This window comes from Hyperolius riggenbachi, chromosome 2 (genome assembly GCF_040937935.1).
Source record: "Hyperolius riggenbachi isolate aHypRig1 chromosome 2, aHypRig1.pri, whole genome shotgun sequence".
NCBI classification, from domain to species: Eukaryota; Metazoa; Chordata; class Amphibia; order Anura; family Hyperoliidae; genus Hyperolius; species Hyperolius riggenbachi.
The window spans coordinates 459915120-459930067 of NC_090647.1; the positions used below are offsets into that span (position 1 = coordinate 459915120).

General features: G+C 43.5%; 1 protein-coding gene across 24 annotated transcripts in view; it reads left to right on the top strand.

Annotated features, from left to right (window-relative positions):
• Positions 1-14948, top strand: part of MYO18A (myosin XVIIIA) — a 488146-nt gene that overhangs the window by 389802 nt on the left and 83396 nt on the right. For all 24 annotated transcript variants that reach the window (XM_068270111.1, XM_068270110.1, XM_068270109.1 and 21 more), the window contains one exon: positions 938-1138. In XM_068270111.1, the coding sequence (XP_068126212.1) occupies positions 938-1138 (201 nt within the window). The remainder of the gene's footprint in view (positions 1-937; positions 1139-14948) is intronic.

Sequence of the window (14948 nt, forward strand, 5' to 3'; positions counted from 1 at the left end):
TAGGAAAAAGTTCCTCCTTAAGATTCCTCAAATATTATCAAAAGTATTTTAGACTATTGCTTTCCATGTCTTGATGATAGGCATTTTTCTCTCGCTCTGGTTTGCAGGCAGCAGATTACCTTAAAGGGGAACTGAAGAGAGAGGTATATGGAGGCTGTCCTGTTTATTTCCTTTTAATCAATACCAGTTGCCTGGCAGCCCTGCTAGTCTATTTCTCTGCAGTAGTATCTGATTAAAACCAGAAACAAGCATGCAGCTAGTCTTGTCAGATCTGACTTATAAGTCTGAACCACTGAAACACCTGATCTGCTGCATGCTTGTTCAGGGGCTATGGCTAATAGTATTAGAGGCAGAGGATCAGCAGGGCTGCCAGGCAACTGGTATTGTCTAAAAGGAAATAAACATGACAGCCTCCATATACCTCTCTCTTCAGTTCCCCTTTAAAAGAATAAATAAAATGTGTGTGTGTGCAGCATAATTTCCCACTGTATGAGGTTTTACAAATCAGCTCCAACTGCTAACAGGGCCTCTTCCCAGTAAAGTCCATTCCGTAAGGCGATCCAGGAATTAATGAGAATTTTGTGTCTTTAAAAAGCCCTTGTTTCATTTATAAACACGGGCGCTACATGGTGTGCTTATCTCAGCGGGATGACATTTTATTCTCTCTTCCACCAGCTTAAACTTCTTGAAAATCAATAAGCCAGCGCTTTCTTGTAATTCTGTCTTTTCCTACCTCCTCTGATATTTGTTACGTCTGAAAATAGCTGCTCTTTTCCAATAGCAATCATGTCAGTTTTTACGGTGTGTTTTCACCTGACGGGATTGAAGCTCACTATGTTTGAAAGTTGTTTGTCTTATCCAATTGCCGTAGATAAATAAATTATTAAAATGTTTGTCCTTGGAGAGTCTAACATGCATACATTATCCTTTTGATCAGGAGAAAGACTCGGAGATCTCCGTCTTGATGCACAAGGTGGAGCAGCTGGAGGTTGAACTTCAGGACGTCTCGTGTCAAGAGTCCAAGGATGAAGCTTCTCTGGCAAAGGTTAAAAAGCAGCTCCGAGACTTAGAGGCCAAAGTTAAAGACCAAGAAGAAGAACTTGATGAACAGGCAGGAACGATTCAAATGCTGGAGCAGGTATGGAATCCTCAGTACCGTTATTGGACAATGGAGTGCCTGCTTTGTGGGACGTAAAAAGACCACGACACAATAACATTTATATTGTTTTTTGTTCAAGGTGATGAGCTAAAAAATTAAAAATAAATTAAGTATGGGAAAAGAATAATTTAGCATAGCCATATCTCCCAATAACTGGCTTTTAGAAAATAATAGAAGCACTGAATGGATAATTTTAAGGAATATGGAGCCGAATTGAAAAAGTATGTTTCTACTTACCTAGAGCTTCTTCCAGCCCCCTGTAGTCTAAAGGTCCCTCGCTGTCCCCTCCACTGAGCTGTTGTTTTTTTTTTTTTAAACGCGCTCCTGTCGCTGGCAGCATTCTGCGCTTGCGCAGTTTACTGAGACTCGGAACTACGCATCCGCAAGAATGCTACAGAAACGCATTTGAGGAGGTGTGCCACTGGGTTAATGCATACGCAGTAGTGCACTATCCAGATGACTTTCAAGCTTTACTGGAGCCAACAGCAGATCAAGAGAGGGGAGCGGGAAGGAAGTGAAGGACCTTCAAGACTACAGGGGGCTGGAGGAAGCCCCAGATACTTAAAAGTATCCTTTTTCAACTGTGTTTGGTATTCCGTTAAGCAGACATAATATGGGTGTTAACAGGGCAATAACCTCAATGAACCTACAGACATGCAAATATTGGTCGGACCACAACCACTGTCTGTCTTCATTTATAAATTATTTACTCGGTGTTTGCCCATTGTAATATGTTTCCTCTAAACCCTTTCCTGATCTACATTCTGAAATTTACCACAGGTGGCAACATATTTAGTCCTGTAAGGCAAGCTCTGCAAAATGGTGGTTTTCTGAGAGATCCGAAGCCAGTACAAAATATACCTGGTCTTCCAGAAGGCTGGGGGGAGGGGAGAGAGAGAGAGAGAGAGAGAATTACACATAACTAAACAGCCTAGGCTAAACCTCTCTGGGAGGGAGGGGCTACATACCAATGCGCAGCAATATATAGATATAAGAAGTGTCTCTGATGCTGAAACCAGGAAAATGACAATAAAAGTGGGTATCCTGAATCATTTACTGCCTTTTGCTATATTTTTCTACAGTGCCTTTAATGCACTGATTTTATGTTTGCATCGTAGATTATGGGCACATTATAACTTACAATAGCCCAAGTGTTGGGTATGATCAATGAGATGCAAATGTGTCCGAGTTCATGCATCATTATTTAAATATGTATGTAAATTTATGCAGCTTGAAAATGGACCAATAAAGTCCCACCAAGGCTTCAATTGATTGGTCCATTTTCAAGCTGCATATAAATTGACATACTCATGGCATGATCATCCCTACTGGTGATACACTAATCATTTATCACTCAATTTTGTTTTTAAACAATATTACAGTCAATATTACAGGCTAAAATCGATTAAAAGCTAATTCCACAATGTTAATTTTTAGTTAGCTGCAGCATAATTGATTGCAATATCGATCGAAAACAAAAAATCGAGTGGTAATTGAATAATGAATGGCTATCTTTAGTCGGATGATGCTGTAATGCTGGCAGTAACTGAAGCAGGATAGTTATGATTTAGGAGCCACACTTTGCTCCGACACGTGTGAGCTTTTATCTGTGTATTATGATGTCGGACTAAAGATTTTCCCTACTACCCAACCATCTGGGGTAGCGGGACATCCTTCTTCAGTTATGGTTTGGGCACCTGATTTCCCTGCTCCCATTTGGCATCATAAAGCGAGTGTAGCGGCTCCCCCTTGCTCCTTCCTTGTAATGGTGGCACACTTGGAGCAAAAGGCCTAATTGCAAAATGTCTGAAGGGGAATTTTCACTTTCCTTTTTTTCCCTACACATCCCCTATCATAATGATTAGGGGATGTCCTAGCTCTAGCCGTAGTGACTAAACCGCTAGAAGCCTGTTTCTGTCTGCTACTGACAGTCACTTCCATCTTGCCCTCACTTTGTCTTCAGTGTGTATGTAAATTACAGGAGTAATGACATATGCTTGGTCCATTAAACAGCAGCACACCACCATTTCCAGCAAATCAGATTTTATTGTGGGAATCTTTTTAGTGTGGGGAAAAAAAGTAATTTTGTGTAGACATAGTGAATCATTGTTCACGCTGTGCACGGTAAACAAAATGATAGCTTACTGGCTGAGATGAAGGATTCAAATAAGTGTTTTATTTATAGAAGGAATTTTGTTACAGCAGGCAAGTGTTGTATGAAGAATGAATGTAATATTAGTCACAATAAAGCTGTTACAGTAATAGGAAAAACGTATCCAGTATGTCATTCACTATTGTCAAACTGAAGATATTTTTGTAATAACTGTGATAGCTTTGTTCTGACAAAACGTTCATTTGTAGGATTTTCTATTTCTTTGTTTTAGAAAGTTTTTTTTCACATTGATTCCAAAGAGTAGCTTCAGTCATGGCCTGGCTGAAATCCACTAGCCTTTTATTATATGTAATAGTTTACTTAGAGTTTAAACAATTCTTTTTTGTAATTTAAAAATGCACTGCCAAAGGTAGTACTTTGACACTGTAGGTTCTGTTTCCTTGTAGCTGTGCTAAAGGTGCCTGGGAGAACGAGCACAGGGGATTGCTGCTAGTAGAATATCTTCAAAATTAGTGAAATTCTACTACTGAATTGCAATATTAAAATATCGGTAATCTTTACCGATGTTAAAAAAAAACTTAACCAAGCTCTCACACAGCACCCTCCCTCTAACAATGCTTAACATAGAACCCTCCCTCTAACAATGCCTAACACAGAACCCTCCCTCTAACAATGCCTAACATAGAACCCTCCCTCTAACAATGCCTAACATAGAACCCTCCCTCTAACAATGCCTGACACAGAACCCTCCCTCTAACAATGCCTAACACAGAACCCTCCCTCTAACAATGCCTAACACAGAACCCTCCCTCTAACAATGCCTAACACAGAACCCTCCCTCTAACAATGCCTAACACAGAACCCTCCCTCTTACAATGCCTAACACAGAACCCTCCCTCTAACAATGCCTAACACAGAACCCTCCCTCTAACAATGCCTAACACAGAGCCCTCCCTCTAACAATGCCTAACACAGAGCCCTCCCTCTAACAATGCCTAACACAGAACCCTGCCTCTAACAATGCCTAACACAGAACCCTGCCTCTAACAATGCCTAACACAGAACCCTGCCTCTAACAATGCCTAACACAGAACCCTGCCTCTAACAATGCCTAACACAGAACCCTCCCTCTAACAATGCCTAACACAGAACCCTCCCTCTAACAATGCCTAACACAGAACCCTCCCTCTAACAATGCCTAACACAGAACCCTCCCTCTAACAATGCCTAACACAGAACCCTCCCTCTAACAATGCCTAACACAGAACCCTCCCTCTAACCATGCCTAACACAAAACCTTCCATCTAACAATGCCTAACACAGAACCCTCCCTCTAACCATGCCTAACACAGAACCCTCCCTCTAACAATGCCCAACACAGAACCCTTCCGTCTAACAATGCCTAACACAGAACCCTCCTTCTAACATTGCCACCAAACACAGAACCCTCCCTCTAACCATGCCTAACACAGAACCTTCCATCTAACAATGCCTAACACAGAACCCTCCCTCTAACCATGCCTAACACAGAACCCTCCCTCTAACAATGCCCAACACAGAACCCTTCCGTCTAACAATGCCTAACACAGAACCCTCCTTCTAACATTGCCACCAAACACAGAACCCTCCCTCTAACCATGCCTAACACAGAACCTTCCATCTAACAATGCCTAACACAGAACCCTCCCTCTAACCATGCCTAACACAGAACCCTCCCTCTAACAATGCCCAACACAGAACCCTTCCGTCTAACAATGCCTAACACAGAACTCCAGAATAATCCTAAGGCGCTAAGCAGACTGATCCTGACTACAAGTGTTATACTCCTGTCTATAGCCTGATGAAGTGGGTTGAGCCCGCGAAACACATTGCAATTAAATTGGAGTATGTAAATAAACTATTTTTGTGTTGAAAATTCGACATTATCTTGTGTCTATATTGGGGAGGTAGGTCCACCAACGGCCTCCCTGTTTTTAAGAATTTTATCTAATTTTACACTACTGGCGCCTCTGTAAACTTGCTGACAGGTATCCAATTGTATTATTTTAGTAGTGGCTGGATGGTGTAATGGTTAAGGGCTCTGCCTCTGACACAGGAGACCAGGGTTCGAATCTCGGCTCTGCCTGTTCAGTAAGCCAGCACCTATTCAGTAGGAGACCTTTGGCAAGTCTCCCTAACACTGCTACTGCCTATAGAGTGCGTCCTATTAGTGGCTGCAGCTCTGGCGCTTTGAGTCCGCCAGGAGAAAAGCGCAATATAAATGTTATTTGTCTTGTCTTGTCTTATTCTTTTAATTTTAAAATAGATGCTTTGTGGAATATGTTATTGTATTTGTTTTGTATATTTTCCTAGAGTTTCTCTTTAAGGAGCATTCTCCATTAGTAAATCAGTTAGTGGATTTATTCCAGTGCCAACAATTAAAATATGGGCTTTAAATGGGCTTGCTGGAAAGGAGATTGTTTCCTGAGGTAGAGGAAAAGCCATAAGCTTGTTGTGTAAATCTTCTCTGCTGGCTTGGGAACAGGTATGGGAGGAGAGCGGAGGAAGCTGTTCAGCCGCAGACTGCTCAGCACGAGTTTCCTGGCTGCCATCACAGCCGCTATAGAATAAACGGTGAGAATTCATGTCCTTGTTCATCGGATACGCCGCTGCCTAGCATCACTGTTCTCCAGCCGCTTCCTATATATCTTCCTCTTGGTAGCCGTAAAAGTTAAAGAAGTGCCATTAGCTGTCCGCACATCAAGGAGCAATTGCAGAGTCAGCGAATGGGCCAGAGAGATGAATGGTCATCGGGAGACTTGCTTGGCCTCAGTTCCTATACCTTCAGCACTTAGTGCTTTCTGCTCACTGCTTATATCATCTCTTTGTAGGAAATGTGGCCTGGGGCCTGCGAGTCTCCATTCTGCATGCACCACTCGGGGACACTCACTCTGCTTTACTGCACGCCGGGGGGTGTTTTAAAGGCATATTCTTTTCTGTTTTGATGGATCCTTCCATGCTTGCAGAATAAGCACTGAAGGCATCTCAGCAGGATGGCTGGCTGAGGGATTGGGGTGGGATGGTCTGCTGAGTATCTTGGCTTCAATTTAGTACTTTAGGCCTTTTTTTTTTTTTACCAAAACTGTAGAGAAGCATGATCTTGTGCAAAATTTAGCAACCCATAGCACCGGGCAGAATTTATTTTAGTCAGTGGTCGCTTCGCACCAGTAAAAGGTAGTTTCGGACTGCCTTTGGCAGGCCCCCCCAGTGTATCTTACTTGGTCATGCACCCTAATCATTGAGCACCTTGCCAATGGACTGACTTGGACTTGAATTACTGGGTCTCTGTGACCGGATCCCAAATCGCATGATCATGTTCCTTGTACACGGTTTTCCTTGTATGACCCTGTGCTACAGTTCTGTCTGCCAACCCTTGTTAGCATTGTATGTAACCTTATTTAATGTCCAGTGCTGTGTAATGTGTTGATACTTTTTAAATTCAATTAATAATAATAATAATAATGACTGGTTGTCATACAGTTATTTCTTCGTCTTGCTCAAGCTGAGCCGGTTGCCCCCCCTTCCCCCGTTAAGGCTAAAAGATAGCCAAGCAGACAGTGGTGTAACTACAAATCATAGAGGCTCACAGAAAAATTTTGTTGCCCCAATTCAATGTTCACCCCCTTTCCCTATCTTCTCTTGGTCGCTCCACCAGCCTGGGGTCCACTTGCCCAGAGGTCATGTAACGTGTGGCCAACATGATCCTCCCACACATACCAAGCATAGCCACATCCATTCTTAACCTAGAGAAGGAGCCCCTATATCGGAGGGATAGAGGGTAAGTAGTAAGGGCCCCCACATCTCTCGGCTAATAGTTGCACCCTGTATACAGAACCATATAACAGGTTGATACCACTCACAGTTCATACTTGTGTTCTGAATAATTCTAGAAATATCAGTATCAGCAAGCGAGATGAGCTGATTAATTCCTGGGTAAACTTCCTGGGAAGTTTATCGGATATTCTGTGCTGAGTCCGTTTGAATAGCAGCACCTGTATCACGTAACACCAGAGTATGATTCTACGGAACACCTCTGACAAATGCTGCAAGTCATTGTGAGTGGGGTTTGGCAGGTGAAAGCAGTAAGAATAGTTTTGCTTACATCAGCGATTTCTGCAGCACTTTGGTGCATGGTCCAGCCTGGTCTTCACTGTTCTTATTTTCAATGCCTAACATTTGTTTAAGGGAGTCATTAGCCCACTAAAACGCAATGCGGTGATCAGAGCGTAGGCAGAATGGAGTAGAATAAGCTGTTGCAGAAAAGCACAAATGGACCCTTCAGAAATTTGAAGTAAATGGTGGATTTTTTCAGTAACAATGGAGGGCAAGCAAAAATATTATTTCACAGCAGTTTTTATCAGACTAGAGACAGCCATTTTTTTCAGAGTGTTTTGTTGTAGAAGATCGGCAGAGGCATAGCTAAGGGGGGAACAAGAGGGGACATATGTCCCTGGGCGCAGTGATTTAGAGGAGCTCAGTGGCTGCCCTTGGCGGCATATCTTCAATGATGCACAGAATTAGCTATTATCCTGTGGCCTCTTCCACCTTGCCCCACCAGAGAAACTAGATACAGCAGTGGAGGTGCCCATGCCTGGCTGGGAAAAGCCCTGCTCCCTGAGAATGTGTGGCTAGCTAGCAGGAAGAGCTGCCAGCAGTTTCGACAGCGCAGTCTATGTGTGTAAAGTAAAGCTAATGCGGCAGCCATTAGTTCATGGGTAAAAAGTCCTAGTGAAGACCTAATAACAGAGTGTATAATGGCAAAACAGCGGATTGTGTGTGTGTAGGTGGGGGAAGGGGGATGTAGCGCACAGACGCTCAAAGGAGAGCATTACAAGCACAGCAAACCTAACCACGGGGAAGGGGGTACTAAACCGGTCTTTGTCCCCGGGTGCTGAAAACCCTAGCTACGCTTCTGAAGATCAATCCTTGGACCACCTATCATATGCTTGTGCATCTGTGCAGGATGAGCAGAGGTTTCTGAGGAAGCTTTCATGAGTTCGTTTTTTTTCTTATTTAGCCTACAGGAAGTAGTAATGTCATTGCTGTAGTTTCTAGTGAATTGGCACAATATTAACTAATAAGATGCTAATCATTTTGAGTTGATGCATATTTTATGTTAATTTTATGTGGCTTGGAAATGGACCAGTCAAATAATGCAGAAGCTGAGGACTTCGATTGGTCCATTTCCAAGATGTTGGGGTTTTTTTTTTCTCCAATGAAAAACAATATTCGATGCACTTTTCTCCCCCTAAAAATGGGGAGAGAAAAAAATTTGTGTCTTATATTCCAAAGACTGGGAGTTCCCAACTTGCGATTGCCCACTGACCCACCGCGATGTCACAGACTACCTGCATCTTCCCCCTGTGTGGTCCTTCAGTCCCACCGGTCTCCTTCGCCCCACAAACAATTAGCGTATAATAATTACCATTTTCGTCATTCAATTAAAAGGTAGTGCACATGAAACATTTGATAATCGGGCACAACATTACCTTTTTATTTCTAGCTGTAGTAGACTAGAAAAACTCATCACATTACTTATTTTCTTCAGTAACTATCATATTAATTTGACTTTGTTAATAAAGCATTGGTCCAGGATAGTAAGAAACATCTTTATGTACTGTGACAGGTCTCTGATCTACTACAACACACTTTAGTCGTGTTGTGGTCAGCAAGGGCACTATCTGCATAGATTTTATATGTCCTCCTCGTGTCTGCATTGCCCCTTCATTGGCTTTTCCCTTAAAGTGGACATGAACTCGGAACTCCTCTCTGCTCTAAAAGATACACAACAGCATAATAACCTTTATTCAAAAAAACATTTATTTGTTACAACTGATACAAATCATAAATCTGCATAGTTTCTACTTCCTGATTCATGGAAGCAGACATATTGTTTACAGCCTGTGCTTTCAAATGGGCTTATCTGCTTATCTGCTATAGGCAGTCATGGGACACAGGGGGGTTATTAGACACAAATGAGGGGGAATTACACAGACTAAACTCTTTAAATACATACAGGGTGCATTTCTGTTATGTTTTCCTTGTGTCCTGTGCAAGAGTTCAGGTCCACTTTAAAAAGAAATTGGCCCTAGATTATGATGGACAAAGGACTATGGTAGGCATTATATTCGATTGTAAACCTAATATAAAAGTTAGGAGAAACACATATTAATCAGACCTCAGGGCTAATGGTTCTTGACCAGAACACACGAAATAACAAACACGTTTATTTACAACTATCTTTCCCAGAACGTCCTCCTGACAGCACCCCTCCTATGAGACTTGTCTCCCTCCTAAACTTTGGACAGGAAGCTAGAAGATACAAATTTGCATAACAGGCAGGCAGGAGTAGTATATAAAGATGTTACCCACCAAAGGTATCCAGTTGTTTTTCCTGTCCCGGACGGGACGCTTTGAGAGGTCTCCAGTGCTACTACGTCAGGCGGCGAGGGCAGCGGTGCAGCGCGGGCATACTAAGGCTGAGCAGGGGACTCGGCTGGTCCAGCGCACAGCGTGGAGGAGGCTTCTCCCAGAGATGCAGAAGCTTTATGGCGGCAGGAGCGCATACCGGAAGTTCCGGGCGGATGTGACGTCATGCGCATGCGTCCCGCATGACGTGTCAGCTGACGGCAGCGGCAGGGGCCGCGGCGGGGAAAGAAAATTGACTTCAGCTGCAGGTAATTCCGAGAGGTATATATATGTATATGTTGAGCCACGATCACCATTGCTGTCGGTGATCATGGAGGACGCTGTAGGCCCTTCTCCTCTGACTTCTGCGGAGTCTGGCGCTATCCCCTCTCTGGTGAGCTAGAGGTTATCAGGCTTTGAGAGGGCTGTTTGTAAGTGTCTGGGTCCACCTTGTAAGGCTGATAGTCTCTTTATTTCTTTTTTAGCCTAAACCCTCAAAAAGTGATAAGGAGAAATCGGTGTCTCAGCAAACTCAAGGTGGACAAGCTTCGGGCAGAACTGAGAAACGCTGTGTTATGTGTAACTCACGCTTCTATTCTTCCTCTACAAAGAAACTTTGCCAGTCATGTAGAGAGAAAGTAGTCAAAGAGGAATCCCCAGTGGTGTTTAAGGACTTGATGGGGTGGATGCGGTCTGAGATGGCCTCGGCCATTAAAGAGATAAAGGATTCTACATTGGCGGAGTCTGCAGTTCCTTCTACTTCAGCCTCTGTTACTGGTGCTATACCTGCTCCTTTAGACGGAAATCCTCCAGCCCTGGTGATTGAGGTGGGGGAAGCCTTACAGGTTCCCACTTCACCGCATCAAATTGCAGCTAAACGTAAAAGGAAGGATAATGAGTCAGGGGATTCAGAATTATCAGGAGAGGAAGGAGAAATTTCATCTTTAGAGGAAATTTCTGGAGAAGAGGAGGAGAACCCAGAGGTTCCTCAGAAGTTCGCTTTTGCACCTAACTTAATGAAGGACTTGTTGTCTGCTATGCAGAGCACTATGGGTATAACAGTGGAGCGAAAATCCTTGACCCCCTTGGATCAGATGTACGTGAGTTTGGCGGAACCCCAGAATTGCTTCATCCCAGTCCATTCCTCTCTAAAGTCAATGATTGGGAAGGAGTGGGATGACCCTGAAAGGAGGGCGTTTTGGCCCAAGTCTCTTTCTCTACTAATTACTTAACAGATGCAGCGGATGACACGGTTAAATTAACAGCCAGAACAACTGCCCTTGTTAACTCGGCAAGGAGAGGCATATGGGTGAAGACTTGGCAGGGGGACAATTCGTCTCGCTCCAAGTTATGTGGTTTACCCTGTGAAGGTGAGCTGTTATTTGGTTCAAAGCTAGACCAGACGCTAGAAAGAACCTCAGACTATAAGAAAAATTTTCCGACAAAAAAGAGAGCTTTTCAGTACAAGGGCCCAGCTCGCAGTGGCAACAGGGAACCTGAGGCAAAGATCCCACCTAGGAAAAAGTGGATTCCAAGTAGAAACCAAAAAGGGAAGGCTCTTTTTCCCCGGCCCAACCAACCCAATAAGCAATGACGCCAGTATTCCAGTAGGGGGAAGGCTTTCCCACTACTACGAAACGTGGTGCCAGCGGTTCACAAGTCAGTGGCTCTTGAAAATAATATTGGAAGGGTACAGAATAGAATTCGAATATCCCCCACCCCAGCAGTATGTGGTAACTCCGCAACCAAGGTCAACAGACCAAAGACAGGCGTTACAGGAGGAAGTGGTTTCCCTTCTGGAGAAAAGAGTGATCAGAGAAGTACCATCCTGCCAGAGAGGCCAAGGGTTCTACTCACCAGTTTTTCTGATAAAAAAGCCTCAGGGAGCCTTCAGATTTATTCTAAATTTAAAGGGGTTGAACAAGGCCGTAAAATACAGGAAGTTTCGAATGGACAATGTGAATTCTGTAATAACCCTGTTGCAAAAAGACTGTTTTCTAGCTTCTCTGGACCTCAAAGATGCCTACCTGCATGTGCCAGTCCATCTAGAGTCCCAGCAGTTCCTAAGATTTGCAATTCACCTTCAAGAAGAGGTAAGACATTTCCAATTTAATGTGTTACCTTTTGGGCTAGCTTCATCCCCTTGGCTGTTCACAAAGGTGATGGCAGAAGTATTGGCAGTCTTAAGGTGTAGATCCATTAACATCATTGCTTACCTAGATGATTTACTAATTTGGGGTAATTCTTTACAGTCTGTAAGTGATCAGGTTAAATTATGCATTGACAGTCTAGAGTCTTTAGGCTGGTTAATTAACTGGTCAAAATCTGCACTAATACCCAGCCAGTCTATGGAATATCTGGGATTTATTTTTTCCTCCCGCCAAGAAAGAGTTTTTCTCCCAGAAAGGAAAATTTCGGCAGTACTTAAGTCTGTTCTTTCTTTTCAGGAATCAAGAGCCATCAGTATAAGAAAAGCCATGGCATTACTCGGTCTGTTAAGCTCAGTCTTCCCTGCAGTACAATGGGGTCAATTCCATGCCAGGACCCTGCAGTTGTGGATATTAAGGAGCTGGAACAGGACTATTTCAGCCCTAGAAAGGAAGATTCTGATCCCATACAGTGTAAAAGTGTCATTAAACTGGTGGCAGGAACTGTCTCACCTGTCAGAAGGTCGCATGTGGTTTTTTCCAGTTCAAAGAATCATAACGACGGATGCCAGTACATGGGGGTGGGGCGCTCACATGGACTCTCTTCCAGCACAGGGTCAGTGGTCCAGTACAATGGCAAGACGATCCTCCAACAGCAGAGAACTGGAAGCAGTATGGAGAGGCCTTCAATTCTTCAAGGATCAGATCAAGCACTGTCACGTCCTGATCAGGTCCGACAACAGCAGTGTAGTGGCTTACCTGAATCATCAGGGAGGGACAAGAAGTCCTCGGTTGTGGTCTCAGACAGCAAGAATTCTGCATTGGGCAGAGAACAGCTTATCTTCCATCAGGGCGATTCATCTGAAGGGGACTTGCAATGTTGTAGCAGACTATCTCAGCAGGTCAGCGATATTACAGGACGAGTGGTCTCTGAATCCAGAAGTATTTGTTCAGATCAGTCAGGCATGGGGCATTCCTGCAGTAGACTTATTCGCAAGGAGGCAAAATTCAAAGTGTCAAAACTTTTGCTCCCTGTATCCAAAGGACAATCCGTGGCAGATAGACGCCTTCTCCATAGAGTGGAGGTTGAACCTGGTGTATGCATTTCCTCCAATACCTCTAATATCAAGGGTTCTGAACAAAATTATGCAGGACAGAGCACAAGTAATCCTCATAGTACCTTTCTGGCCGAAAAGACCATGGTTTGCTCTGTTACAGAAGTTAGCAATATGTCAACCAATATTGTTTCCACTCAGAACAGATCTGTTGTCGCAGGGCCCAGTTCTTCACCCGGACCTCAAGCGCCTTCACCTTTCAGCATGGAGGTTGAGTGGGGAATCCTGAAATCAAAGGGGTTTTCGGATGGACTTTCTGAGACGTTAATACAATCCCGCAAGAAGGTTACGAGGCAGATTTATCAAAAAACATGGAACATTTACTGTGAATGGTGTACTAGAAAGGATAATGATCCTACACTTTCCGCCTCAGCTCTGGAGTTTCTTCAGGATGGATTTCACATGGGATTAAGTGCCAGTACTCTTAAAGTTCAGACAGCAGCTTTAAGTGTATATTTAGAAAGAAGATTAGCTCAGGAAGAGTTTTTTCTTCGTTTTTTTCAGGGAATTAAACGTCTCAGGCCGGTGGTGATATCTAAGGTGCCTCCTTGGGACTCGAATATCGTGTTGCAGAGTCTTTGTGAACATCCCTTTGAGCCTCTGGATCAGATTCCGGATAAACTTCTGACGTTGAAAACGGCCTTTCTTCTGGCAATCACCACAGCCAGGAGAGTCAGCGAACTTCAGGCCTTATCCATTAAGCAACCTTATTGTACTATCTCAGAGGATAGGATTACTCTGCGTCCAGACTTTGCATTCCTTCCTAAAGTGTCTTCAAAATTTCATCGATCTCAGGAGATCTTTCTGCCATCATTCTGTGATAAACCAACGAATGAGAAGGAGAAGAAACTTCATTGTTTGGATGTTAGAAGGTGTATCCTTCATTATCTGGAAAGGACTGTATCTTTGAGAAAATCAGATGCCTTGTTGGTGCTGTTTGCGGGGAAATTCAAAGGAAGGCAAGCCTCTAAACCATCAATTGCAAGATGGATCAGACAAGCTATCACTGCGGCTTATCGGGCTCAAGGGAGACCTTTACCAACCTCGATTAAAGCTCACTCCACAAGAGGCGTATCAACATCTTGGGCAGAGAGGGCAGGCGCCTCGATAGAGCAGATTTGCAGAGCGGCCACCTGGTCCAGCCAAAATACGTTTGTGAAACATTATAGACTAAACTTATTAGCCAATACTGATCTGTCATTTGGAAGAAAAGTGTTGCAGGCAGTAGTCCCTCCCTAGTGTATAATGTTCTTGTTTATCGTCTCATAGGAGGGGTGCTGTCAGGAGGACGTTCTGGGAAAGCCAAGCTTACCTCGGGTAATGTCTTTTCCAGTAGTCCGAGTGACAGCACCCCTCCGGCCCACCCTATTAGAGGGGATAATTAAAGTATTGTTTCAGCAGCATATGTTGTCCGTGTCTTTTTTTATAACTGGATACCTTTGGTGGGTAACATCTTTATATACTACTCCTGCCTGCCTGTTATGCAAATTTGTATCTTCTAGCTTCCTGTCCAAAGTTTAGGAGGGAGACAAGTCTCATAGGAGGGGTGCTGTCACTCGGACTACTGGAAAAGACATTACCCGAGGTAAGCTTGGCTTTACAGACACAGGAAATAGTAAGAAATGTGTTACTAGAACTCACTGCCTCCCTGTGGTTATAGCTGGTAATGCATAGATATACACATAATAGATGGTTAGTGACTTTACTATAAAATCTGTAAAATGCTGTGAAGCATGTCAGCACTATATAAATACTAAGCAGCTACATACAAATACTGTACATTACTGATTTAATATCCACAGTCCTCCAACCTTAATTCAAATACAATACAATAAATACAATACAATACTGTGCTGGCAGCCAACAGGGATTTTATACTACTTTACACTGTCTGTCACACCCTGGCCTCAGATCTGCACTTTTGATTCCTAAGGAACCACCCACTGCTTTCTAGATAATTTCAGTTT